The 27,094-nt window shown below is 44.2% G+C and overlaps 1 protein-coding gene across 1 annotated transcript; it reads left to right on the top strand.

The window, feature by feature from the left end:
- The first annotated feature begins 1,539 nt into the window (after nt 1-1,539).
- LOC143770475 (uncharacterized) lies at nt 1,540-26,844 on the top strand. Its single transcript, XM_077260117.1, has 6 exons — nt 1,540-3,057; nt 7,466-7,608; nt 12,826-12,942; nt 22,353-22,499; nt 23,143-23,283; nt 24,559-26,844. Exons 1-6 carry the CDS (start codon nt 1,571-1,573, stop codon nt 24,750-24,752), a joined length of 2,229 nt encoding a protein of 742 aa, XP_077116232.1. The 5' UTR covers nt 1,540-1,570; the 3' UTR covers nt 24,753-26,844.
- The last annotated feature ends 250 nt before the right edge of the window (nt 26,845-27,094 follow it).

The raw sequence follows: 27,094 nt of genomic DNA, 5'->3' as shown, positions 1-27,094 counted from the left end.
AAGTTCGCGGAATATCTGGCTGGCTCAGAAGTTCATGTACGCACCGATAACAATCCGTTGGCCTATCTCGAGAATGCCAAGTTAGGCGCCCTAGAACAACGTTGGGTAGCCCGAATGGCCAAGTTCCGATACAGAATTTCGTATAAAAGAGGAGCTGAGAATGTACATGCGGATGCCCTCTCTCGAGTAAACTATCGCAAACCAGCACCCAGCCAGGATGAAGAACTGGAAGATGTAGAGGTTCCAGGTTTTGGAAAGACTGCCAGGACGGTGGCAGCGGCGCGGGAAATTGAACAGGAAGAGGCCTGTGTGAATTTGCTGGAGCAGCCCCGCGATGAGTGGGTCCGAGTACAACAGGAGGATCCGGAGCTAGCTCAGTTGAGAAGGTGGGTCGTGTCTGAACAAATGCCCAATCAACGTGAGAGGAGGTCCATGTCACCTGAAGTACTGAAGATGCTACGCCAGTGGGAGAGGCTCGAGTTGCGGGATGGTATCCTGTACCGGAAGGTATTTCTGCAAACAGAACTCAGTCTTGTATGGCAGACAGTGATTCCCTCGTCCATGATAGACCAGGTGGCTAAAGGCCCCGTCTCACACAGCGACGCTGCAGCGATACAGACAACGATGCTGATCGCTGTGTGGTCGCTGTGTGGTCGCTGGGGAGCTGTCACACAGACAGCTCTCTCCAGCGACCAACGATCAGGGGAACGACTTCGGCATCGTTGAAACTGTCTTCAACGATGCCGAAGTCCCCCTGCAGCACCCGGGTAACCAGGGTAAACATCGGGTTACTAAGCGCAGGGCCGCGCTTAGTAACCCGATGTTTACCCTGGTTACCAGCGTAAATGTAAAAAAAAACAAACAGTACATACTCACCATCTGTTGCCCGTCAGGTCCCTTGGCGTCTGCTTCCTGCTCTGACTGAGCCGCCGTACAGTGAGAGCAGAGCGCAGCGGTGACGTCACTGCTGTGCTCTCACTTTACGGCGGCTCAGTCAGAGCAGGAAGCAGACGCCAAGGGACCTGACGGGCAACAGATGGTGAGTATGTACTGTTTGTTTTTTTTTACATTTACGCTGGTAACCACGGTAAACATCGGGTTACTAAGCGCGGCCCTGCGCTTAGTAACCCAATGTTTACCCTGGTTACCAGTGAAGACATCGCTGGATCGGTGTCACACACACCGATTCAGCGATGTCAGCGGGACCTCAACGACCAAAAAAAGGTCCAGGCCATTCTGACACGACCAGCGATCTCACAGCAGGGGCCTGATCGCTGGTACGTGTCACACATAGCGAGATCGCTACTGAGGTCGCTGTTGCGTCACAAAACTTGTGACTCAGCAGCGATCTCGCTAGCGATCTCGCTATGTGAGATGGGGCCTTAAGGAAGCACATGAGAAAGGAGCACACTTTGGGCCAGAAAAGACTTTCCAGTGGTTACAGCGCCTATTTTATCACCCCCACTTAAGGAACACTGTGGATAAAGTATGTCGGCAATGCAGAAGTTGTGAGCTGGTCAAACCACCAGAACAAAGAGCTCCCACAGAGACGGTGAGGTCTTCTGGCCCCATGGACCTACTGGCAATAGATTACTTGACAATTGGACCAGCACATCAAGGTTATGAGCATTGTTTAGTGATGATAGACCACTTTACTAAATTTGCCGTAGTGACGCCCACGCGGGACCAAACTGCCGAGTCTGCGGCTCACGCAATCTGCAAACACTTCATTCAGGTGTACGGGTGTCCCAAGCGCATCCATTCTGATCAAGGGGCCTGCTTCCTCGGAAGAGTGATGGAGGAGCTGCACCAGCTGTACAAAATAGATAAGTCCCGGACCACCCCTTATCATCCACAGGGGAATGGGGCTTGTGAAAGATTTAACCGCACTCTGATTCAAATGCTGAGGACTCTGGAGGAGGACCAGAAGGCGAAGTGGACTGAGTCCGTCCCTGAATTGGTGTGGGCATATAACAATCGTAAACACAGCACTACCGGATTCACCCCCTACTCTCTGTTCTTTGGCCGACCCGGGAAGGGACTGGCAGAGCTGGCGTTGGAACCCGAGGAGGACTACCCACGGACGGGGGTGTACTCCTGGGTTCAAGAACATCGTCGTCGGCTGCGGACAATTCAACGTCTAGTGCAGGACCGGCTACAAGAATTGGAGCATCCCCAGGTAGCTCCTAAAAAGGGGACAGCCCTGTGGCCTGGAGACCGAGTCTTAGTGAGGGAAAAGCGCCCACACAACAAACTGGAGTACCGATGGGAGAAAAGGCCGTACCGAGTGAAGCGGCGGCTCAGCAACGGGGGTCCCGTTTATGAGGTCCAGCCCGAAACGGAAGAAGGGACTCCCACCCGCACGCTGCACAGGAATATGTTGCGTCCATGTTTGTCTCGAGATCCTGAATCAGTCCAATTGGCTCCAGCACCCCCACCGGCTGCGCCAGTGATCAATGTAGATGTGGAAGATGAGGAAGACTTCGAATCTCCTCCAGTGAACCCAGGAACAGGGCTGGTGCCAGATTCTACCAACGTATTGGAGGAAGCCTTGACTCCTCCCACAGCAGCTGACACCACCGCCCCTGCTGGTTTTAGACGCTCTGAACATTCAACGGCTGGTGTACCCCCTGTTCGCTACAATCAGGATGAGTTCATCTGGCAGCAGATTGTGCAAGGACTAGAAGATTGCCAACAGGAGCTCCTGAAGATCTCGCCCGTGGAATGGCGAGCAGAAAGAGGGGGGGAATGTAAGGAGTTAAAAGCACCAGAAGAGTCTGGGGGCGGTTACCTTCTCGGCTCTGTGCCCGGAACCTTTGAGCTGTGCCGCAGGTTCCCTAGGGGAGAGACTTGTAGACTGGGACAGGAGGGAAGCAGCCAGAGAGCGGAAAAGAGACGCATGCAGGAGAGAGAGCAGCTTGCAGAGCAGCGTGCAGAGCCGGGTGCAGCTGCGCTCCAGAAGAGAGAGAGAAAGAGACTGCCCAGAAAGACTGCATCTTGTAGAGACTGCTCAGAAAGACTGCATCTTGTAGAGACTGCCCAGAAAGACTGCATCCAGTGAGTACTTAAAGCGGACTCTGCTGTGACTTTAAGGGGGCGCTTTGAGACCCGTTGAGAGACTACTACACCCTGGCCCCTGACTCCTGGTACAGAGACTTAACAGTGCAGAGCCCCTGTTTTCCTGGTACAGAGACTTAACAGTGCAGAGCCCCTTGTTTTCCTGGTACAGAGACAACCGTGCGGAGCCCTGATTTTCTGGTTGTGCTATAAAAGTTAAAGACTCAGAGCCTGTGCATACCACATTAACTCCCGAAACCCCAGGCAGCAGGCTCTCAGAGACTACTCTGCTCACGGACCACAGAGGGACGACAAGTGCCACTGATTCTTGGCGCCTACGTTGGAGAAGACGACCCTCCAAGCAAGTCCCCATGAGACTGATAAGTGTTCTTTTCTCAAGAAATCCTGCTTAATTCTGTTTTATTGTTTAACTCCCGTATTCTTGCATTGTTTTATTGCTAGTTATTTTCCATTGCTTCCTCCCTGCGAGGAGAACCTAATTCCTGTTATTAAACCCCTCAACTGTTGGTCTGCCTGTTCCGTGGTGACATACTCAGTACCTGCACGTTATTACACATGCCCCCTGGGTGGGGATATGTAGGCAGTCAGTACCACCCATCTCTTTCGACTGCTCATAAAAACCAGTTCTGAAACGCCCTATTAACTCTCACAGTCTGCTTTCCCGGACTTACATCACTAAAGCTACAAGCCTCTATGATACATATCTCCCCTCAAGGACCTGTCCTGTTGTCATCTTGTATTGTAGTATGTATTATGAAACTCTTAACATCACATGTAGTACACATATGTTTGGGTGAACTCAAACTGTAAAGTTAAGGGTCCATATCGAACCCCCACTGTTTGGGCACGGACCCCAAATACCGACTTCTCCAGGAAGTCCATCTTAGGCCATGTGCACACGTTGCGGATTTCTTGCAGAAATTTCCTGAAGAAAACCGGAAATTTTCTGCAAGAAATCCGCATTTTTTTTTTTGCGTTTTTTTTCCGTTTTTTTCGCGTTTTTTTAGCATTCTGCAAGCGTAATTAGCTTGCAGAATGCTAAAGTTTTCCAAGCGATCTGTAGCATCGCTTGGAAAACTGACTGACAAGTTGGTCACACTTGTCAAACATACTGTTTGACAAGTGTGACCAACTTTTTACTATAGATGCAGCTTATGCCGCATCTATAGTAAAAGATAGAATGTTTAAAAATAATAAAAAAAATAAAAAAATGCTTATACTCACCCAGACATCTCATCAGCGGCGTCCGTTCGTCTTCCTATAGCTGGTCTGTGCGCACAGGGCCTTAGGCCATGTGCACACGTTCAGGATTTTTAGCGTTTTTTTCGCGTTTTTTCGCTATAAAAACGTGATAAAAACGCGAAAAAAACGCTAACATATGCCTCCTATTATTTACAAGGTATTCCGCATTTTTTGTGCAAATGTTGCGATTTTTTCCGCGAAAAAATCGCATAGCGGAAAAAAAAGCAACATGTTCATTAAAAATGCGGAATTGCAGGGATTCCGCACACCTAGGAGTCCATTGATCTGCTTACTTCCCGCACGAGGCTGTGCACACCATGCGGGAAGTAAGCAGATTATGTGCGGTTGGTACCCAGGGTGGAGGAGAGGAGACTCTCCTCCACGCACTGGGCACCATATAAGTGGTCAAAAAATAAGAAATAAAATAAAAAATAGTCCTATACTCACCCTCGATGTCCCGCGCAGTGTTCCCGCCTCACCGCTGCACGCTGCCGTTCGGTTCCTGTAGCTGATGTGCGGCGAAGGACCTTGCCGATGACGTCACTGTCCTGTGATTGGTCGTGAGCGGTCATGTGACCGTGACATCACGGAAGGCCCTGTGCGCACAGACCAGCTATAGGAAGACGAACGGACGCCGCTGATGAGATGTCTGGGTGAGTATAAGCATTTTTTTATTTTTTTTATTATTTTTAAACATTCTATCTTTTACTATAGATGCTGCATAAGCAGCATCTATAGTAAAAAGTTGGTCACACTTGTCAAACAGTATGTTTGACAAGTGTGACCAACTTGTCAGTCAGTTTTCCAAGCGATGCTACAGATCGCTTGGAAAACTTTAGCATTCTGCAAGCTAATTACGCTTGCAGAATGCTAAAAAAACGCGAAAAAAACGGAAAAAAACCGCAAAAAAAAAAATGCGGATTTCTTGCAGAAAATTTCCGGTTTTCTTCAGGAAATTTCTGCAAGAAATCCGCAACGTGTGCACATGGCCTTACTGTTCGGGTTCTGCACACCAAACATTGAGTGTTTCCCACAATGTCATATGCATAACAGTGTGAAAAACACTAGTGGCTCGGATTGGCAGTAAGATCACCACGATCGGTCAGATAAATGGGGGCATGAACATCTGCTGTTTGTCAAGCTGTCATCTGCATGACAGAGCAGCAAACACTGCCTCTGATTTGCAGTAAGATTATTACTGCTGGATAGAGAGCTGCAGATCCCCCACTGTCAGATGACAGCGTGAGCTAGAAAGGTGAAAAGTTTACCTCTGGTCACAGAGGTGTCGGCTGATGTAAGTACTACTCCCATCAGCCTATGACTGCTGCTGCTAATAACAGCGAGAGCAGACGAGGCTGATAGTAGTATTCATCAGCCGGTATCTGTTCTATAAATAAAAGAATTAATAAAAAATGACTTAAGGTCTTTCTATTTTTGATAAACAGCATGGCAAAACTGACAGCTGCGGGCTGCATCCCTCAACTGTCAGCTTTATAATGTCTGGTTATCAAGAATAGAGGGGTCACCACACAGTTTGTTTAAATAATTTAAATAAATTATTTTAAAAATGGTGTGGGGTTCCCCCCATTTTTGACAACCAGCCAAGCTAAAGCAGATAGCTGGGGGCTGGTATTCTCAGGCTGGTAAGGGGCCATGGATATTGGCCCCCTAGGCTGAAAATAGCAGTCCGCAGCTGCCCAAGAAAAGGCGCATCAATTAGATGCTCCAATTTTGGTGCTTTACCATGCTCATATTTGTGGTGTTGATTTTCAGGTGACAACAAGCCCAGCAGTTATTAATGGAGAGGCCACATTGGTCATCCATTGTGCACCAAAGGTGATTTCTGAGCCAAACCTTCTCTCTCGCTCTTTCTCTCTCGTTCTCACTCTATCTCTTGCTCTCTCTATAACTCATTTTCTCTCTCACGCTCTCTCTAGTGCTCTCTCCCTATCTCATGCTCTTTTTTGCTCTCCTGCTCTTTTTCTCTATCTTTCACTCTATTGCTCTCTCACGCTCTCTCTCTTACTCTCTCAGTCGGTCTCTCTGTCTCTCACTCTCTCGCTTGCTTTCTCTTGCTCTCTTATGCTCTCCTCTCTAACTCTCTTGTTCTCTCACGCTCTCCCACCCTCTCTCTGTTTCACTCACTCTTACTCTCTCTCACTCTCACTCTCGCATTTTCTATTCTCTCACTCTCTCTTGCTTTCTCTAGCACTCTCTCACTCTCTTGTTCTCTCTTTTTCTGTCTCTCACTCTCTTGCTCTGTCACGTTCTCTCTCACTCTCTGTGTCTCTCTCGCTCTCTCATGCTTATTCCCTTTCACTCTCTTGTTCTCTAACATTCTGTCTCTTTCACTCACACTCTCTTTCTCACTCACTCTTACTCTCTTTCTCACTCACTCTCACTTTCTCTCTTGCTCAATCTAGCATCCCCTCACTCTCTCTTGCATTCCCTAGTGCTAGCTCACTCTCTTGTGCTCTTTTTCTGTCTTTCACTCTCTTGCTCTTTCACATTCTCTCTCTCTGTGCCTCTCTTTCTCTTTCTCACTCAATTGTTCTTTCACGCTCTCTGTTTCACTTACTCTTACTCTCTTTCTTGCTTTCTTTCTTGCTCATTCTCAGGTGTGGCAATTGTGGCCATACTGGTTGTCACCCAGCTTTCTCAGAGACAGAAATAACTAAGAATTGGTTAAATGTTCTATTTGACAGATGAGAAAGTCTCAAGAGCCTGTTTTTTTATTTATTTTTTTATGGAGGGATTTTTTAAAATTCTCTACATTTTTTGAAAGGTCCTTTTATTTTTTTTAGGGGTTGAGAAGCTCTTCAAATTCTGTATATTTTTTGAAGGGTCACTATATATATATATATATATATATATATATATATATATATATATATATATATATATATATATATATATATGTATATATATATACTATGTATATATATCTTTTTTGGAGGGGCTCTTTAAATTCTGTCCATTTTTTGAAAGGTCCCTTTATTTTTTTGGGGGAGTTGAGATGCTCTTTAAATTCTGTCCATTTTTATGAACGGTCCCTTTAAATGAATGAATTGTGTTCTGGGTAGGGCATGTTTGGGGCTCCATAGTCTTTAAACTTCTCGCATTTTTATGCTTCGGATTGTTCCAGGATCCTCCCTCCCATCAGACATCAGTCAGTCCTCCTCCTTCTTCTTCTGTCCTACATGCTGCACAGCGCCGCAGTCTGCGAAGCCCCCAAGATGGGATCCTTAATCTTAACGACCTGCATCCTTTCCACCCTGGTCTCTATGGGTAAGAGAACATCTATGAGATATTTAGTTGTTTTTTTTTTAATATAATGTCTAATTATATTATAAGCCCTTTAATTATCACCATCACCATCATCATCACAATCATCGTCATCACCAGAATCTTCGTGTTATCGATATTTTGCAAATATTTATATTTGTTGTTTATTCTACAGTTCCGTCATTTCTGACCTTTGGTTACATATGTCTCTGTCCTCTCTTCCCACCCCATGTGAATTTTCTTCCTCTCCTTGGTACAGATCCTCCCTGAATACATTGTATCTCCAGTATCCTGAGTCTGACATATTTTTAGCTTTTGCTGTGTGATCACAATTGCTGCTATTCCCCTGCAGATGCTCAGTGCAGTGAAGCTGCTAGGAAGCAGATCTGCAGTATCCTGCACCAAGCAGGGCTGGAAGGGGTGGGAGCACATTATGTCATTTTTTTTTATTGCCCACCATGATATAATTTCATGAATTTTTCTGGGATTTAATATTATTCAGACAATTGCAGATGTAGTAAAACCCAATGTATCAGTTACAACCTAGAACCTGCAGACGATACAATGTATCAGGGCTGTGTTTCATGGGACTGCAGGTAAATCTTCAGCTCTGCTACATCCAAGGAATCAAATTCCATTGGAATTTTTTCTTAGATATTCAGCTGCCTAAGGCCACGCCTCGCTTATGATTTATGACCCTCATCCTCCCAGTGGGCGCTATTAATATTCCTATATGCAGAAATATATTTTTTTTACATCATTTCAGTATCATTTAATTTATAAGTGTCTCTTTTGCTGGATGACCCCGTATTTTATCAACAGATCAATATGTAATGCTTCATTTCTCCTATGTTGGTGCTGCAGGGGAATTAAGCACTTGTTCCAGTTCCATCTGGCATATAGCAGCAAATCACCGGGGTGGGGAGAGGGCGGATCCCAGCACTAAGGGTGGGGGACATTCTAGCAAAAAAATCTACTATATAATTGTCTAAGGGTCACTTCCGTCTTTCTGCCTGTGTTTGTCACGGATATTCATTGGTCACGGCCTCTGTCTGTCATGGAAATCCAAGTCGCTGATTGGTCGTGGCAAAACACCCACGACCATTACCACGACTGGTCAGCGAAGGCCATAGTCTCGCAGCGAAATGGCCACTCCTTTACTGCCCTGCATTCAGCGCTGAGCGCTCACACAGGGTTAATGCCAGCGTTAACGGACCGCGGTGCAACGCACTCCGTTAACACAGCTATTAACCCTGTGTGACCAACTTTTTACTATTGATGCTGCATATGCAGCATCAATAGTAAAACGATCTAATGTTACAAATAATAATAATAAAAAAAGGTTATTCTCACCTTCCGACGTCGCACGCTGTCCTTGGCAGTGCAAGCAGCAGGTTCCTGTGCCAAGGATACTATGCTAGAAGGACCTGCCATGACGTCACGGTCATGTGACCGCGACGTCATCACAGGTCCTGTGCTCATACCAACCCTGGGACCGGAAGCTGCCGCGTGCACCGTACGCAGGCGCCAGGACTTCAATGGGCCTTCGGAAGGTGAGTATATGTTTATTTTTTATTTTAAGTCTTTTTTAACCACGCATATAGTGCCCACATTGCTATATACTATGTGGGCTGTGTTACATACTGCGTGGGCTCTGTTATATACTACATCTCTGTGCTATATACTATGTAGCTGGGCAATATACAACGTGACTGTGCAATATACAACGTGACTGTCCAATATACTACGTGGCTGTGCAATATACTATGTGGCTGTGTCGGTTCTGTTATATCCTGCGTTGACTGTGCAATATGCTACGTGGCTCTGTTATATACTACGTGGCTGTGCAATATACTATGTAGCTATGCAATATACTACGTGCCTCTACAATATACTACGTGGCTATGTTATATACTACGTGGCTCTGCTATATACTACGTCGCTGACCAATACACTACATAGCTGTGCAATACACTACGTGGCTGTTATATACTACGTGGCTGTGCAATATACTACGTGCCTGTGCAATATACTACGTGGCTCTACAATATACTGCGTGGCTATGTTATATACTACGTGGCTCTGCTACATACTACGTGGCTCTGCTACATACTACGTGGCTGACCAATATACTACATACCTGTGCAATACACTACGTGGCTATTTTATATACTACGTAGCTCTGCTATATACTATGTGGCTGTGTTACATACTACGTAGCTCTGTTATATACTACATAGCTATGTTATATACTACGTCAGTTGTGTTATATACTACGTCACTGTGCAATATAGTACGTAGCCTGTGCTATATACTACTTACATATTCTAGAATACCCGATACATTAGAATCGGGCCACCATCTAGTAACATATAATCAGCCTGATTTTAGGGTTTGTTCTATTTTTTTTCACAATGTAAAGCCCCTTTAATTGTCAATATCAATACATACATATGTTGTATGTCTCTAAGCAGATGTATACCATATGATTTGTATATACCAGAGGAACAAATCGATTTGAACGGAATGAAATTCACTTAAAATTTCACAAAAATATTTTTTTATTTTTTTTGCTTTTTTGATCCTTATTTTTGCTTTATTACTTTTAGATTCAGAAAGGAGTTAAACAATAATAAAAATATACATATCTTACTCACCTTATTTATCACCTACCTTAGCATTTCAGCTCACTGACTAATCCTCTGTTGGCTCGCTTCCTCCAATATCCCTTCCGTCTTCTCAATTTTCAATCTTCGGTGCCTACAGCACTAACTAGTCCTTTATTACCTTCATACATTTTTTTTTAACCTCTTCATTTTCTTAAATTCTGGGCTTTAATTGACATTAGAGCATAAAATATTATTTTCACTGGAAATTTGCAGCGAATAAATTTGCATAAATTATATTTTCTTGCCAAATTTAAAGCACAATAACTCCCCCATTGTTTGCGCAGGACACTGTCCTCTTCTTTTTCTTCCCTTATCAGTTATGAGATCTGATTTAATTTTGCAGGAATTAATTAATTGCAGACTATTGTTCTACAGATGCACAGCCGGGATAATGAATATATAAACCACATGAAGCTAATGTGTGCAGATGGAGCAGAGTTTATTGCTTCATTTAACCCATTGGGACTGAGCACTCGTTGGCTTTGTGATGAGAAGATGATGTGATGAGTCCCATCCCCCATGCGAACACTTAGCTCTGCTACATCTGGGAACACGACTTTGTTACTTTTCTTCCTGTATGAAAACGAGTTGTGTAACTAACAAAAAGTCCAAAAGTTCTGGTCCGAAAACTTCTGTGCATAAGATAAATATCATGATTAGCTGAACCATAAATCCAGCTCCTAAGAATAATCACAGAGCTACATGACACCTTTATGAATCACTGATTTATAGGGATTCTACGATTTAAGAAAGGGGTCAAGGAGCTGAGGGCCCCGATTATCAGCCAATCTGACCTCCCGCCGCATACACACAATGCCCCCTATGCAGTTTACCTTCCTTTTCACCATCGGTTCTGCGAGGACTCTCTTCTGAGGGTTTCTTGCAAAAAGAGACCGAATCCAGTTTCAACTCAAAACAAATGATTTCACTTGTTTCCATTCTCAGTACGTCCAGCTTAGTTACAGCAACATCATAGGGAAAATCACAGTACACATCCTTGTTTACTTTTGTGCTTTCCCTCACTTCTTCCAGAATGCCCCGGGTCGTACCGACTTGTCTGGTACTGCAGCATTCCTTCTGTCCAACTTGACTACATTCAGGATTTCCCCTGTCTGTTCCGCACCAGACATGAGGGCATCATCGCACGTAGTTAGCTGCCACATCTTGGTGCTGCCAAGCATTCCTTTGCTGCTGCAACCTTCGGTCCCCAAGCCCTGGATGACTGGGCTCCTATCTTGAACTTTAAGTGGTTAACTGAGTAGTCTGGGCTCTAAGGCCCTCCTGACCTGTCTGGGCTCCCTGGCCCTACTAACTCAAAGCAGGAAGCTCTCTATACCGCATAGAGTTGACCCCTACTAAGTTAACTGTTACCTATCCTAATCTAAGTATGTTAAAATGCCCCCCTCTAATGGGCTAACTTGAGTACTGCACTCTTCCTATATACAATGAACACATAGCAGCATTAAGGTATCTAACCTTATATATACAGAGTAGAACATTTACATTTAACAATATTTAACCAGGATGGGTGTGGATCTTAATACAGTTGGGGTAATCCTTGACACTGATCTCTCCTTCAAACCGCATATCCAAGCCCTTTCCACTTACTGCCGCATTCAACTCACAAATATTTCACGGATCTGTACATTCCTAAACCAAGAAACTACAAAAACCCTAGTCCATGCCCTCATCATCTCCCACCTCGACTACTGTAACCTCCTGCTCTGTGGCCTCCCCTCTAACACTCTCGCACCCCTCCAATCTATTCTAAACTCAGCTGCCTGACTAATCCACCTGTCCCCCCGCTATTCCCCGGCCTCTCCCCTCTGTCAATCCCTTCACTGGCTCCCCATTACCCAGAGACTCCAGTGCAAAAGCCTAACCATGACATACAAAGCCATCCACAACCTGTCTCCTCCATACATCTGTGACCTCATCTCCCGATTCTTTCCTGCACGCAACCTCCGATCCTCACAAGATCTCCTTCTCTACTATCCTCTTATCTCCTCTTCCCACAATCACATACAAGATTTCTCTCACGCATCACCTCTACTCTGCAACTCTCTACCACAACATATCAGACTCTCACCTACCATCGAAACCTTCAAAAATAACCTGAAGACCTACCTCTTCTGGCAAGCCTACAACCTGCAGTAACCAATGATCGACCAAACCACTGCACGACCAGCTCTATCCTCACCTACTGTATCCTCACCCATCCCTTGAAGATTGTGAGCCCTCGCGGGCAGGGTCCTCTCTCCTGTACCAGTTGTGACGCGTATTGTTCAAGATTATTGTACTTGTTTTTGTTATTCACCCCCCTCCTCACATGTAAAGTGCCATGGAATAAATGGCGCTATAATAATAATAAATAATAATAATAATAATACAGTGTTTGTACCCCTTACATGAGGGCACCTGATTTGTCTCCAGCGCCATCACCTGAGCAGGTACAAGATAAGTCTGCAGTAGTATAAGAGATGTGGTATCTGAGAACCGAAGCCCAGAAATGTCATGGAAATCTAAAACTCGTTATTCTATTTTTCTTCAGGTTATTCCATAACTTGTTTTGTCTGTAGAACTGAAACAGAATCTACCTGCACTGGAGAAGAAAGGTCTTGTCCCAAGGACTATGTGTGTGCCTCCACCAGCACTATCACTATTATGGGTATGTTAAGTAGATTATTTTAATTAGATTTTCACATGGAGAATTGCATGGAGTTCAATTTGCATTATTCCCCAGAGCTGCACTCACTATTCTGCTGGTGCAGTCACTGTGTACATACATTACATTACTGATCCTGAGTTATATCTTGGATTACATTCCTGAGCTGCACTGTTGTGAATTCCGTTCTTGAACTCCCTCCTGTGGTCATGAATGATACTTCGGCGAGTTCTGTCCGTGGACTCCCTCTGGTGGCTGTGAGTGGAACTGCTGGTTCTGAGGTTGCTCCCTCAGCTGCCCTCGTTTGCGGCTAGGCTGGCTTCTCTATTTAACTCCACTCAGATCGTTACTCCATGCCAGCTGTCAATGTATTAGCACTGGTTCAGATCTCTCTCGGATCTTTCTGATGACCTGTCTACTCCAGCGAAGCTAAGTCCCTGCTAGTTCATTTTGTTGTTCATTTCGTACTGAATATATTTCTTAGTACTTGCTAAGTTCTTGTCCAGCTTGCTAACATGATATTGCCTTGCTAGCTGGAAGCTCTGGGTTGCAGAGTGGCACCTCCGCACCGTGAGTCGGTGCGGGGGTCTTTTTGCACACTCTGCGTGGCTTTTTGTAGCTTTTTGTGCTGACCGCATAGATCCCTTTCCTATCTTCAGTCTATCTAGTAAGTTTGGCCTCCTTTGCTGAAACCTGTTTCATCCCTGTTTTTGTGACTTTCCTCTTAACTCACAGTTAATATATGTGGGGGGCTGCCTTTACATTTTGGGGAATTTCTCTGAGGCAAGGTAAGGCTTATTTTCCTATCTTTAGGGGTAGTTAGCTCTTAGGCTGTGAAGAGGCATCTAGGGAGAGTTAGGTACGCTCCACAGCTATTTCTAGTGTGTGTGTTATAGGATTAGGATTTGCGGTCAGCAGAGTTCCCACTTCCCAGAGCTCGTCCTGTCTTCTAGTTTAAAGGGAACCTGTCACCACGTTTTTGGAAGATGGGATAAAAATAGCGTTAAATAGGGGCAGAGGTGGGCGTTACATTAGTGTGTGTGTTATGCGTTTATTACCCACCTAAGTTGCCGAAATAACTTTGCAAAGTCTCCGTTTTCGCCTGTCAATCAGGCTGGTCAGGTCACATGGGCGTGGTGTCTTCACCCAGATTTGGCGTAGTTTTCAGTTGGTGGCGTAGTGGTGTGCGCATGCCCAAAGTCCGGAATCCTCTTCCAGGGGATTTAAAATAGCGCGGTGTTCGTTATTGCATTGGTGATCGGTGGGCGCGGCCATCTTCCTTTGGCCGCGCGTGCGCAGAAGCGGCGCTCTGCTGGCCGCGGCTTCAGGAAAATGGCCGCGGGATGCCGCGCGTGCGCAGATGGATATCGCGGCGGCCATTTTCCTGAAGCCGCGGCCAGCAGAGCGCCGCTTCTGCGCACGCGCGGCCAAAGGAAGATGGCCGCGCCCACCGATCACCAATGCAATAACGAACACCGCGCTATTTTAAATCCCCTGGAAGAGGATTCCGGACTTTGGGCATGCGCACACCACTACGCCACCAACGGAAAACTACGCCAAATCTGGGGGAAGACAACGCCCATGCGACCTGACCAGCCTGATTGACAGGCGAAAACGGAGACTTTGCAAAGTTATTTCGGCAACTTAGGTGGGTAATAAACGCATAACACACACACTAATGTAACGCCCACCTCTGCCCCTATTTAACGCTATTTTTATCCCATCTTCCAAAAACGTGGTGACAGGTTCCCTTTAACCATCAGGTCATTGCAGGTGCACCTAACCACCAGGTCCATAACAGTACAGCTGGCCCACAAAGTGTTAATGCATCTCAATAGAGGGATAAGAGAAGTTCTGAGACCATTTTTTTTTCTCTGCAGTGTGTTTTGTCATTCTTTTCCCCTTAACCTCTGGGTGGTTCAGGACTCAGGTGTAGATATGGACATTCAAGGTCTTTCCTCTTGTGTTGATCACCTCACTACGAGGGTACAAAGCATTCAAGATTATGTAGTTCAGAATCCTATGTTAGAGCCTAGAATTCCAATTCCTGATTTGTTTTTTGGAGATAGATCTAAATTTCTGAATTTCAAAAATAATTGTAAGCTGTTTCTTGCTTTGAAACCCCGCTCCTCTGGTGACCCCATTCAGCAAGTAAAAATCATTATTTCTTTGTTACGTGGCGACCCACAAGACTGGGCATTCTCCCTTGCGCCAGGAGATCCTGCATTGCTTAATGTAGATGCGTTTTTTTCTGGCGCTTGGATTGCTTTATGACGAACCTAACTCTGTGGATCAGGCAGAGAAAATCTTGCTAGCTTTGTGTCAAGGTCAGGATGAAGCAGAGGTATATTGCCAGAAATTTAGAAAGTGGTCTGTGCTTACTCAATGGAATGAGTGTGCCCTTGCAGCAATTTTCAGAAAAGGTCTTTCTGAAGCCCTTAAGGATGTTATGGTGGTGTTTCCCACGCCTGCTGGTCTGAATGAATCAATGTCCTTGGCCATTCAGATCGATCGGCGCTTGCGTGAACGCAAGGTTGTGCGCCATTTGGCGGTGTCCTCTGAGCGGAGGCCTGAGCCTATGCAATGTGATAGGACTTTGACCAGAGCTGAACGGCAAGAACACAGACGTCAGAATGGGCTGTGTTTTTACTGTGGTGACCCCACTCATGCTATCTCTGATTGTCCTAAGCGCACTAAGCGGTTCGCTAGGTCTGTCACCATTGGTACTGTACAGCCTAAATTTCTTTTGTCCGTTACTCTGATTTGCTCTTTGTCGTCCTACTCTGTTATGGCATTTGTGGACTCAGGCGCTGCCCTGAATTTGATGGACTTGGAGTTTGCCAGGCGCTGTGGTTTTTTCTTGGAGGCCTTGCAGTATCCTATTCCATTAAGGGGAATTGATGCTACGCCTTTGGCCAAGAATAAGCCTCAGTACTGGACTCAGTTGACCATGTGCATGGCTCCTGCACATCAGGAAGATGTTCGCTTTTTGGTGTTGCATAATTTGCATGATGTGGTCGTGTTGGGTTTGCCATGGCTACAGGTCCATAATCCAGTATTGGATTGGAAATCAATGTCTGTGTCCAGTTGGGGTTGTCAGGGGGTACATGGTGACGTTCCATTGTTGTCAATTTCTCCTTCTACTCCTTCTGAAGTCCCTGAGTTTTTGTTAGATTACTGAGATGTATTCGATGAGCCCAAATCCAGTGCCCTACCTCCTCATAGGGATTGTGATTGTGCTATTAATTTGATTCCTGGTAGTAAATTTCCTAAGGGACGACTTTTCAATTTATCTGTGCCGGAACACGCCGCTATGCGGAGTTATATAAAGGAGTCCTTGGAGAAAGGGCATATTCGCCCGTCGTCGTCACCGTTGGGAGCAGGGTTCTTTTTTGTGGCCAAGAACGATGGTTCTCTGAGACCTTGTATAGATTACGGCCTTCTCAATAAAATCACGGTCAAATTTCAGTACCCTTTGCCTCTACTGTCTGATTTGTTTGCTCGGATTAACGGGGCTAGTTGGTTCACCAAGATAGATCTTCGAGGAGCGTATAATCTTGTGCGTATTAAACAGGGCGATGAATGGAAAACAGCATTTAATACGCCCGAGGGCCATTTTGAGTACCTGGTGATGCCATTCGGGCTTTCTAATGCTCCATCTGTGTTTCAGTCCTTTATGCATGACATCTTCCGAAAGTATTTGGATAGATTCATTATTGTATATTTGGATGATATTTTGGTCTTTTTGGATGATTGGGAGTCTCATGTGAAGCAGGTCAGAATGGTGTTCCAGGTTCTTCATGCTAATTCTTTGTTTGTGAAGGGGTCTAAATGTCTCTTCGGAGTTCAGAAGATTTCCTTTTTGGGTTTCATTTTTTCCCCTTCTACTATCGAGATGGATCCTGTTAAAGTTCAGGCCATTTATGATTGGACTCAGCCTACATCTGTGAAGAGCCTTCAGAAATTGTTGGGCTTTGCTAATTTTTACCATTGCTTCATCGCTAATTTTTCTAGTGTTGTTAAACCGTTGACTGATTTGACCAAGAAAGGTGCTGATGTGGTGAATTGATGCTCTGCGGCCGTTGAGGCTTTTCGGGAGTTGAAACATCGTTTCTCTTCGGCCCCTGTGTTGCGTCAGCCAGATGTTTCGTTCCCTTTTCAGGTCGAGGTTGATGCTTCTGAGATTGGAGCAGGGGCTGTTTTGTCTCAAAGATCTTCTGATGGCTCTGTGATGAAGCCATGTGCTTTCTTTTCTAGAAAGTTTTCGCCTGCTGAGCGTAATTATGATGTTGGCAATCGGGAGTTGTTGGCTATGAAGTGGGCGTTCGAGGAGTGGCGACATTGGCTTGAGGGAGCCAAGCATCGCGTAGTGGTCTTAACGGATCACAAAAATCTGACTTATCTCGAGTCTGCTAAGCGGTTGAATCCTAGACAGGCTCGATGGTCGCTGTTTTTCTCCCGTTTCAATTTTGTGGTTTCATACCTTCCGGGTTCTAAGAATGTGAAGGCCGATGCCCTTTCAAGGAGTTTTGTGCCTGATTCCCCGGGAGTTCCTGAGCCAGCTGGTATTCTCCAAGAGGGGGTATTTCTGTCTGCCATCTCACCTGATTTGCGGCGGGCGCTGCAGGAGTTTCAGGCTGATAGACCTGACCGTTGTCCAGCAGAAAAACTGTTTGTCCCTGATAGATGGACTAGTAGAGTTATCTCTGAGGTTCATTGTTCGGTGTTGGCTGGTCATCCTGGGATTTTTGGTACCAGAGATTTGGTGGCTAGGTCCTTTTGGTGGCCTTCCTTGTCACGGGATGTGCGTTCTTTTGTGCAGTCTTGTGGGACTTGTGCTCGGGCCAAGCCCTGCTGTTCTCATGCCAGTGGGTTACTTTTGCCCTTGCCAGTCCCGAAAAGGCCTTGGACGCATGTTTCCATGGATTTTATTTCAGATCTCCCTGTCTCTCAAAGGATGTCGGTCATCTGGGTGGTTTGTGATCGCTTCTCTAAGATGGTCCATTTGGTACCCTTGCCTAAGTTACCTTCCTCCTCTGATTTGGTTCCACTATTTTTCCAGCATGTGGTTCGTTTGCATGGCATTCTGGAGAACATCGTGTCGGACAGAGGTTCCCAGTTTGTTTCATGGTTTTGGCGGTCCTTTTGTGCTAAGATGGGCATTGATTTGTCTTTCTCTTCGGCTTTCCATCCTCAGACAAATGGCCAAACCGAACGAACTAATCAGAGTTTGGAGACCTATCTGAGATGCTTTGTTTCTGCTGATCAGGATGATTGGGTGACCTTCTTGCCATTGGCTGAGTTCGCCCTTAATAATTGGGCTAGTTCGGCTACTTTGGTTTCGCCTTTTTTTTGTAATTCTGGTTTTCATCCTCGTTTTTCTTCTGGGCAGGTTGAGCCTTCGGTCTGTCCTGGTGTGGATTCTGTGGTGGACAGGTTGCAGCAAATTTGGACTCATGTAGTGGACAATTTGACATTGTCCCAGGAGAAGGCTCAACGTTTCGCCAACCGCCGTCGCTGTGTTGGTCCCCGACTTCGTGTTGGGGATTTGGTTTGGTTGTCGTCTCGTCATGTCCCTATGAAGGTTTCTTCTCCTAAGTTTAAGCCTCGTTTCATTGGTCCTTATAAGATTTCCGAAATTCTCAATCCTGTGTCGTTTCGTTTGGCCCTTCCAGCTTCTTTTGCCATCCATAATGTGTTCCATAGGTCGTTATTGCGGAGATATGTGGCGCCTATGGTTCCCTCTGTTGACCCTCCTGCTCCGGTGTTGGTTGAGGGGGAGTTGGAGTATGTGGTGGAGAAGATTTTAGATTCTCGTATTTCGAGACGGAAACTTCAGTACCTGGTCAAATGGAAGGGCTATGGTCAGGATAATTCCTGGGTTTTTGCCTCCGATGTCCATGCGGCCGAGTTGGTTCGTGCCTTTCATTTGGCTCGTCCTGATCAGCCTGGGGGCTCTGGTGAGGGTTCGGTGACCCCTCCTCAAGGGGGGGTACTGTTGTGAATTCCGTTCTTGAACTCCCTCCTGTGGTCATGAATGATACTTCGGCGAGTTCTGTCCGTGGACTCCCTCTGGTGGCTGTGAGTGGAACTGCTGGTTCTGAGGTTGCTCCCTCAGCTGCCCTCGTTTGCGGCTAGGCTGGCTTCTCTATTTAACTCCACTCAGATCGTTACTCCATGCCAGCTGTCAATGTATTAGCACTGGTTCAGATCTCTCTCGGATCTTTCTGATGACCTGTCTACTCCAGCGAAGCTAAGTCCCTGCTAGTTCATTTTGTTGTTCATTTTGTACTGAATATATTTCTTAGTACTTGCTAAGTTCTTGTCCAGCTTGCTAACATGATATTGCCTTGCTAGCTGGAAGCTCTGGGTTGCAGAGTGACACCTCCGCACCGTGAGTCGGTGCGGGGGTCTTTTTGCACACTCTGCGTGGCTTTTTGTAGCTTTTTGTGCTGACCGCATAGATCCCTTTCCTATCTTCGGTCTATCTAGTAAGTCTGGCCTCCTTTGCTGAAACCTGTTTCATCCCTGTGTTTGTGACTTTCCTCTTAACTCACAGTTAATATATGTGGGGGGCTGCCTTTACATTTTGGGGAATTTCTCTGAGGCAAGGTAAGGCTTATTTTCCTATCTTTAGGGGTAGTTAGCTCTTGGGCTGTGAAGAGGCGTCTAGGGAGAGTTAGGTACGCTCCACAGCTATTTCTAGTGTGTGTGTTATAGGATTAGGATTTGCGGTCAGCAGAGTTCCCACTTCCCAGAGCTCATCCTGTCTTCTAGTTTAACCATCAGGTCATTCCAGGTGCACCTAACCACCAGGTCCATAACACTGCACTCACTATTCTGCTGTGTTCATATATTACATTATTCATCCTGTACGGAACCTGAGTTACATCCTGTGTTTTACTTTTACAGTTACATATTGTGAAGATCTGAGGTTGTGGGTTGTATTAATCACCTTGGCAGGTTAACAATGCAATTAGTTTTAATTCTTCTATCCATGGTCATACAGCAACTGCGAGTAGATGTTGTAAAGAGATGCCATCAGTCCTCAAGGTGCTATACCAGAATCGGTAGTTCCACTTCTCCAGTACCAGGCAATATTCACTGTCTCTTAACTTTTGGTTGATCCACAGCTCTTGTTTCTTTTGCCGGTATAGTCTGCAGTCACAGCTTATGCTCATCGAAATGACGGACACCACGAATATTGCACATGTATCCAGCTCCATGCGACAACAACTTCTCCATTCCCTTGTCAGTGTCCTTAATACCTCCAGCAGCCCCACTCCCGTAATTGAGCCTGCCCCTCAGAAAACACTCTCCTCAAAGCTAACTGTGCATTGGTGGAAGTATTCTCCTGATGCTGAGCGCATCATCTGGGACTTCATGTGAGATCCCCTGTGACACCGACTCCACTGGGTCTACTATCCCCGTCCTCATAATGGGACTGGTGGCTGGTAGAACAATGGCTTAATGCCCCTGTTACACTAAGGCCAGTAACAGAATGATTGCTTTATCTGATTACCAATCTTGTGTCTGGCCTTATGTATGATAAGATCCAGCCCGCACATCTTCCTCTGCTGTCACTGAATGGAAACATTCATACTTGAGGCTGAACTCTTTCCAGGAGATATTTGTGCCCTTAAACTGATGAGCAAGAAAATTTTTTAATAAAACACATCAATAAGATGGACCTAACCGGTGCTCTGTGCTTAAAAAATCTGCATCCCTTAGAGCCGTGGATTCCGCTCTACATGCATTGGTCGTTAGTCTTTAGTCAAAGGCCAGCTCTTCACACTTAGGTTGAAGAAAGAACACGGTCCATCAATTCAACCTTTCTCCATCAAGTATATATTTTCTCACTAAATTATCTTTGTGGAGACTTGGGTGCCACGGTCCGCTAGCCAAAACCGCATGGACCAGGGATTGTCCCATCAAACACCCGCTGTCCTTTTAACGTGGACATAATGCTACTCAGACTACACAGGGTGAGGGTAAACAGTGTGGCAATGCTTTATTGATCCACAAAATATGCAGATAACACATAGAACAGTCCCAGAACAGTACCCATGATGGTGCAAATTTATGGAGTGTCACCCTTACTCAGACTCGCCGGGTTAATAGCAGTTGTTACTTCAGAGCTTCCAGAGTTGACTACCCCACCTGTTGCATGCACACAGAGAGGAGGTAATGACAAGCATAGGAAGATGACAGTCCATTCAGGTACAAGGCCAGTTGACCGGAGGGTCTCAACCTGGTTTCATCTTTCAGAGTCGATTACTCCTGAACATAGAGAGGAGATAGCAACAAGCATAGGAAAATTACAGTCCATTCAGGTACAAGGCCAGTTGACCGGAGGGTGACAACCTGGCTTAATCTTTCATAGCCGATTACTCCTGAACATAGAGAGGAGGTAGCAACAAGCATAGGAAGATGACAGTCCATTCATGTACAAGGCCAGTTGACTGGAGGGTCACAACCTGGCCTTTCTGAACATGGAGCCAGGCGACCGGCAAGCTCCAATCCTGGCTTTCTCCAAACATATCCATGGATTTGCAATGGTCAATGGAGCAGATCTGTATTCTTCTAGCCAGAGCCATCGTCTCCTAACCTGTCATCCTGTAGCATAATAAATCTGTGTCCCTCGTGATGCAATCATGATGTCCTGGCAGCAGTCCTGTAGGGTCCGTGGATGTTTCGATGTCTTGACTGAATCTCTATTTGTCTCTCTCTATATAGGGGCATGAAGCCTCTTTTTATAATTAACAAGTGTCCTTAGTCCAGCACCACAGATAAAGGAAAGTATGGTGACGACCAAGTTGAATTGTTTTATTATGTAATCTATTAGCATAGATTTTCCTCTTTTGTTTGAAATGTCAACAAACTGGCTGGTGTGGATAATGTATAATTAGCATATCAGTAAACATCTCTAGTCATCAAGGATAAGAGCACAATATGTTACATTAAACGTCAACTTACAAGTCAATATTACAGGATTACACATGTAAAGTCTGATTTCTTGACCAACCAGAAAGAAACTCATGAATTCAAAAGTCAACCTATAGATAACAGTCTGTTCTTTCTGGCTGGCCAAAAATAGGTGTCTGGTTAATTAAGATACAATGCTGTGTCTCCACATTCTATAACCCGCAATGTTATGTGTACTGGGGAAGTTATCCAGCCATTTTATAGTGTCTGCCATTACTACCCCTTGTGGTCTGCATTCCACAGTCTGATTGCTCTAACTGTAAAGAACCCTTTCCTATTTAGTTGCAGGAATCGCCTTTTTTCCACCCGTAGGATAAGGTAAAAGCTCTCTGTGAGAAATGCTCGGTCATCCTGACAAGCACAAAGCCCCTGATTATCATTATCCTGCTCTTATTTCTCACCTTATTGTTGTCTTCTTGGTTTCTCAGATGGGATGCAGTCAAAAGTATTTACCAGATCTTGTGAAAGAAGAAACGCTTGTGGAGTAATTGGGACTATCGGCTACCAAAGAGGACAAGTCAAGACAGCGACATCCTGCTGTTATACCGACTCCTGCTTTCCTTCCACCCCTGCATGTAAGATGAATGCTATCATTGGGTACATTCTACGAGGCGTGTTCCGCTCTTCGAGTATTAAATGAGGAAATTATCTTACATGATTAATTCATTGTACACTAACTTTTATTTTCATAGTGCCCGTGAACATAAGGAACTTTGTAATATATCTTGTTACATACAATTGTTTTCTTCTGCTAAACTGATCATTCATTCTAAAAGTTTTCAATTCACAGGTAAAATCCATGATTACAGTTGGTACTTACAAAGTTCAATGGAAAAACTTAACTGTTGTTTGAGGAGGAGGTGCAACAGAATGTCTGTCTGTTTCTGCTACTAGCTCCTCCTCCTCTCTCCATAGAGTTTTAAAAGCACTAACTGTCATCTCCTATCCTTTTAATTTTAAAATCTCTCTTCACTGAGTACTGATTTTGCCACTGAATTGAGAGTGAGCGTTTAGTCCAAGAGGTTAAAGAAGCAGATTTTTTTTCTGATAAGATATATTACAAATTTGCATATTTTCATATGTGCTACTGATTCATGAAAGAAAAATGAAAACAATGATTATTTTTTAAGTGTGGATGTAATTAGGGATCATCACATGGAAGGAGCCTCTTGTGCCAGAGATACGTGCCTCATTAACATGGCTGTGTGCCTTTTCCAGTGCCTCTCGATGAAGCACGTAAGAACGGACTGACTTGTTCTAGCTGCACGGCCCACGATTCCGCATGGTGTATGAGCAAAGAAAAAATTGATTGCACTGGACAAGAAAGCAAGTGTATCTTCATGAATCATGTATATTCAGGTACTTTATGAGCAACGGTCATAGTTTTATCTGTTCCGCCTCCATTCCGAGTCCAAAATGTTGAAAAAATGTTGTCCATTTTTCGCTTTTATACACAATGACACGACTCCTTCTAACAAAAAAATACAGTGTTTCATTGGATAATTTCCATAAAACTCACAATACATGGTGTGGTCCTAGATCATTCACCCATATGACAGTATAAGGTTCTGATTTATCATACTGCATTAATCCATAACAGGGTAATATAACTCTATTTTTTTTTTTTCTTTTATTTTTTTTATTTTACTCACTTACATAGCGCCAATAATTTTACAGTGCTTTACAGACATTATCAAGGAATTTGCCAAGGAATAACACTCCGCTGCCTCCAATCATTAGGACAATACGCAATTGGCCAACGATTGATAGACGAGGCGATGGCTGCTTTCTCTACGAATTCTATTATATTTCCCCTACGCTCACTGCCAAGCTTCACTATAACCCTAGAAAAACTACTAGCTTCCACCATCGCTTTACAGGCCGATTGGACACCTGTAACATGTAGCGTATGGCTTTAGGGAGGGCGGTTTACAGAACAAGAGGAATACAGCTATTACATTTTTATATATTAATCCCAAAAGTAGGCAGTGTTTATAAAAATATACAACAGATTTCACAAAGGGGAAGCAACAATACAGCATATATAATTACATAAAATAAAAAGGAATAACGAAAGAAAATTACTAAACCTGGGTCTTGTAAATGGCTCAGATTCATGGAGGGAAGAACTCCAGTGAAACGTGGATCAATCCTACACAGCAATGTACTTTCCTGGCATTGTATAACTGTAAATCCACCCCTGCTTATTGGCCATTACAATTATATTTGGAGTTTATCCACAAGGAAATAGGCCGGATATCACATATCTGGAAGTAATAGACCCCCATGTACCCTAAAGAGAGAGTGTCCACATTTTTAGAGATTTATTTTAAGAAAAAGTGGTATTGGGTGGGGGTTTAAAAGCAAACCCCAATACATCAGTATGGGCCAGTAGGAAAAACACTAAAATAATGCAACTTCTCTTAAAGGGGTTGTCTACTAAAGACCCCCAGCTATCTATGTTATTCCATGGATAGGTGGAAAGTTATGTTCACTTAAAAATGACCTTTTTATGTTTATGCAGTTAACATATACTTGCTATTATGGTGTTACAATATTGTTACATTTTCATTAAAACAAAATCTGAATCAAAAATAGAAATTCAATTAATCGCAAAATGCTTATGTTTTTCAGGAGCAAAACACAGCAAAAATGCTTTCCGTGGGTGCGGAACTAAAGCAATTTGTGACCTTGGAAGCCAAAGCCATAACTATGGTGGGGTCAGTCTCCGAACAGAAATCACTTGTTCAAACCTTGGCTCTACCATTCATTCCGGTGTTTTCATTTTGCTGGTAGCTGTTGCAATCTCATCCAAATTTATTTTTTAGCCTGCTCCTCATGGTGGGGCTCTACAATTCTATGTTGTGCCGCTGTGTTAACTGAGTGCATTCATATTTTACCAGGTTTGAACAGCGGGAGCACAACCTTTCCTGGCTTTAGAATTTATATTTTTATTAATATTATTTTTATTTTTTAACCTTAAGCACTTTATTGTGTTCATTGATATGAATATGCATGAGGCAAAACTTCACTGCAGGTTACCATATACTATGCTATGGTATGCTATAGTCCCAGCCTCCAGTTATTGTTAATACCATGACTGAAAAAAAATATATTGGCCTATGAGCATGTAATTTAAAGATACCGCACACTAATTAACACCCCAATGCAATTATAATATTTTCTATTACCCATAATGCTATCCTGTTATGCAATTTTCTTACCCTATTTTTTGTAAAGTGTACTGTAGCTCCTCTAAAGTTTGAAACTAATCCTAGAAAAGCATATAATGAGAGTTAGTCATAATCCCAGCCCTAAAAAATAATTAGAGATGAGCGAATCAATTTGAAATAAATCTAATTTGTTACGAACTTTCCCCCAAAAAATTCATATTTGCAAAAATCTGTTTTTTCCATTTGATTTGGGCAAATTTCAGCAAAAATATTGACCAACCAACAAAAAAATCGTCTACAAACCTTTCTTCAGCCCTCCTCATACCTGTCCTGCTTCCGCTAGTCCTCCGCTCTGCTTCTCCTATTTCAGGACCTATGGCACTGCAGTTCTTCACTAGTCCCTCACTATCACGTGGGTTGCAACTTGTGTTAAGGATGAGCATTGAGTTGCTCGCGTTCACGTAGAATGTGATACACATCATTGACTCCAAAGAAGGGCTTCATGCCCAACGTCTAGTGAAAACGACAGTCTCAAAACAACAGAAGGTACAACATACAAGAGGGAAACCAAAGGAGCTGATCTTGTGACTGTGGGAGAGGTATAGGGAGCACCAAGAAAAGAGGAGTGTAAGCATTTTTCCCCCAACCCTCTCCCAGCAGATTTGCACCACATTTATTTGATGCATTACAGATTTTCTCGATAACTTTGAATTAATCTGTTGAATTTAAATTGCGGCAGATTCGCTTATCTCTAAACCTCAAATGTAACTGTATATCCTGTGTTAACCAACTACAGTTAACCTCCAACTCGATTACCTTAAAGGGGGTCAACATTGAGGGCCTACCCCTAGGATAGGTTGTCAATGTCTGATCGGTGACGATGCGACCTCTGTCGATCAGCTGTTTCCGATGTCGTCCCATACTACTCAGTTACGGAGCTGCACAGCTTCGTCCATGGAATAGTGGCTGTGGCCAGGTACCGCACATCTGCCCCCTATTAATTAGAATAGGAGACAAATTTTCAGTACCCTGTCACAGCCACGATACAGTCGACTGTTCTGTGCAGCTCCGTAACTGAGGAGTTCCAGCCACCGCCGACATCGGGAACAGCAACCTTCTTAGTTTGGAAGGAAAGCAGCCACGTATTTCTGAAAATGGACATCAAATTATTTCACTACACCCTACTGTAGGTTGCATTTGCTTTTTGCGAACCATTTCACGTGGATTGTCTTCCCGTTTCAAAATGCCATGTGCCTTTTCATGAACTCAGCATTTGTTTCTGATTGACTGAGATGATGTGAGCCGACATTAACTTTTATTATGAGTTAAGGGGAGGTTTTTATATTTAGAGTCAAGTTTTGATCTTAGTGATTAGTGGGTACCGTACCGTACTGGGGATTAATGGGACAAAAAAGGTGAAAAAATCAAGGTTTACTTAACGCAAAAAAAATTAGATTAATACAACTAGGGTAACAATTTTTTATCGAATGGCTTCTCCACCCTCTTGAATTTGGGAAATCAGAGGGACCACAGAAGAAAATGACTTCATTGGGTCAATGGGGGGGATCATATGCTTCTATTGTACCAAGTGTCTGCTGTCCTACTGTATTACGCTCTACAGACTCACAACAAACATCTATCTTTGCTTCTACTAATCCACAAAAGGATTTAATTCTTTGACTTGTCGATGTTTTATGATTTGACGTTCAGCACATACATTCTTTAATTAAAAGTCTAAAAAATCTAACATCTTTTTGAAATGTGTAATTTTTGTACAATGTCTATAAATCAGAACCCAAATTTCAGATTTTTTTGAGGTTATTAAACCATGGACAATGGGAATGGATTGGCCCACCAAAATATTAGATGGTCTACTGAAAGGTTTAGCCGAAGACAACTTTATTTGGAGATGACTTTGGAGTCAATCACTTTTCATTTGGGTCTTCTTCCATATTAAAACACAGAAAATGTACAAAAAAATGAAAATGTTCCAACAC

Source organism: Ranitomeya variabilis, chromosome 4, assembly GCF_051348905.1.
Source record: "Ranitomeya variabilis isolate aRanVar5 chromosome 4, aRanVar5.hap1, whole genome shotgun sequence".
In the NCBI taxonomy this organism is placed as follows: domain Eukaryota; kingdom Metazoa; phylum Chordata; class Amphibia; order Anura; family Dendrobatidae; genus Ranitomeya; species Ranitomeya variabilis.
The sequence above is the reverse complement of the archived record's forward strand: the minus strand, read 5'-3'. Positions and strand labels throughout refer to the sequence as shown.

Coding starts and splice junctions, on each gene's coding strand:
- LOC143770475 (XM_077260117.1), top strand. CDS start 1,571: ATGGACCTACTGGCAATAGATTACTTGACAATTGGACCAGCACATCAA. Junction 7,609..12,825: donor TTCCACCCTGGTCTCTATGG/GTAAGAGAACAT, acceptor ATTTTTCTTCAG/GTTATTCCATAACTTGTTTT. Junction 12,943..22,352: donor CAGCACTATCACTATTATGG/GTATGTTAAGTA, acceptor TTGGTTTCTCAG/ATGGGATGCAGTCAAAAGTA.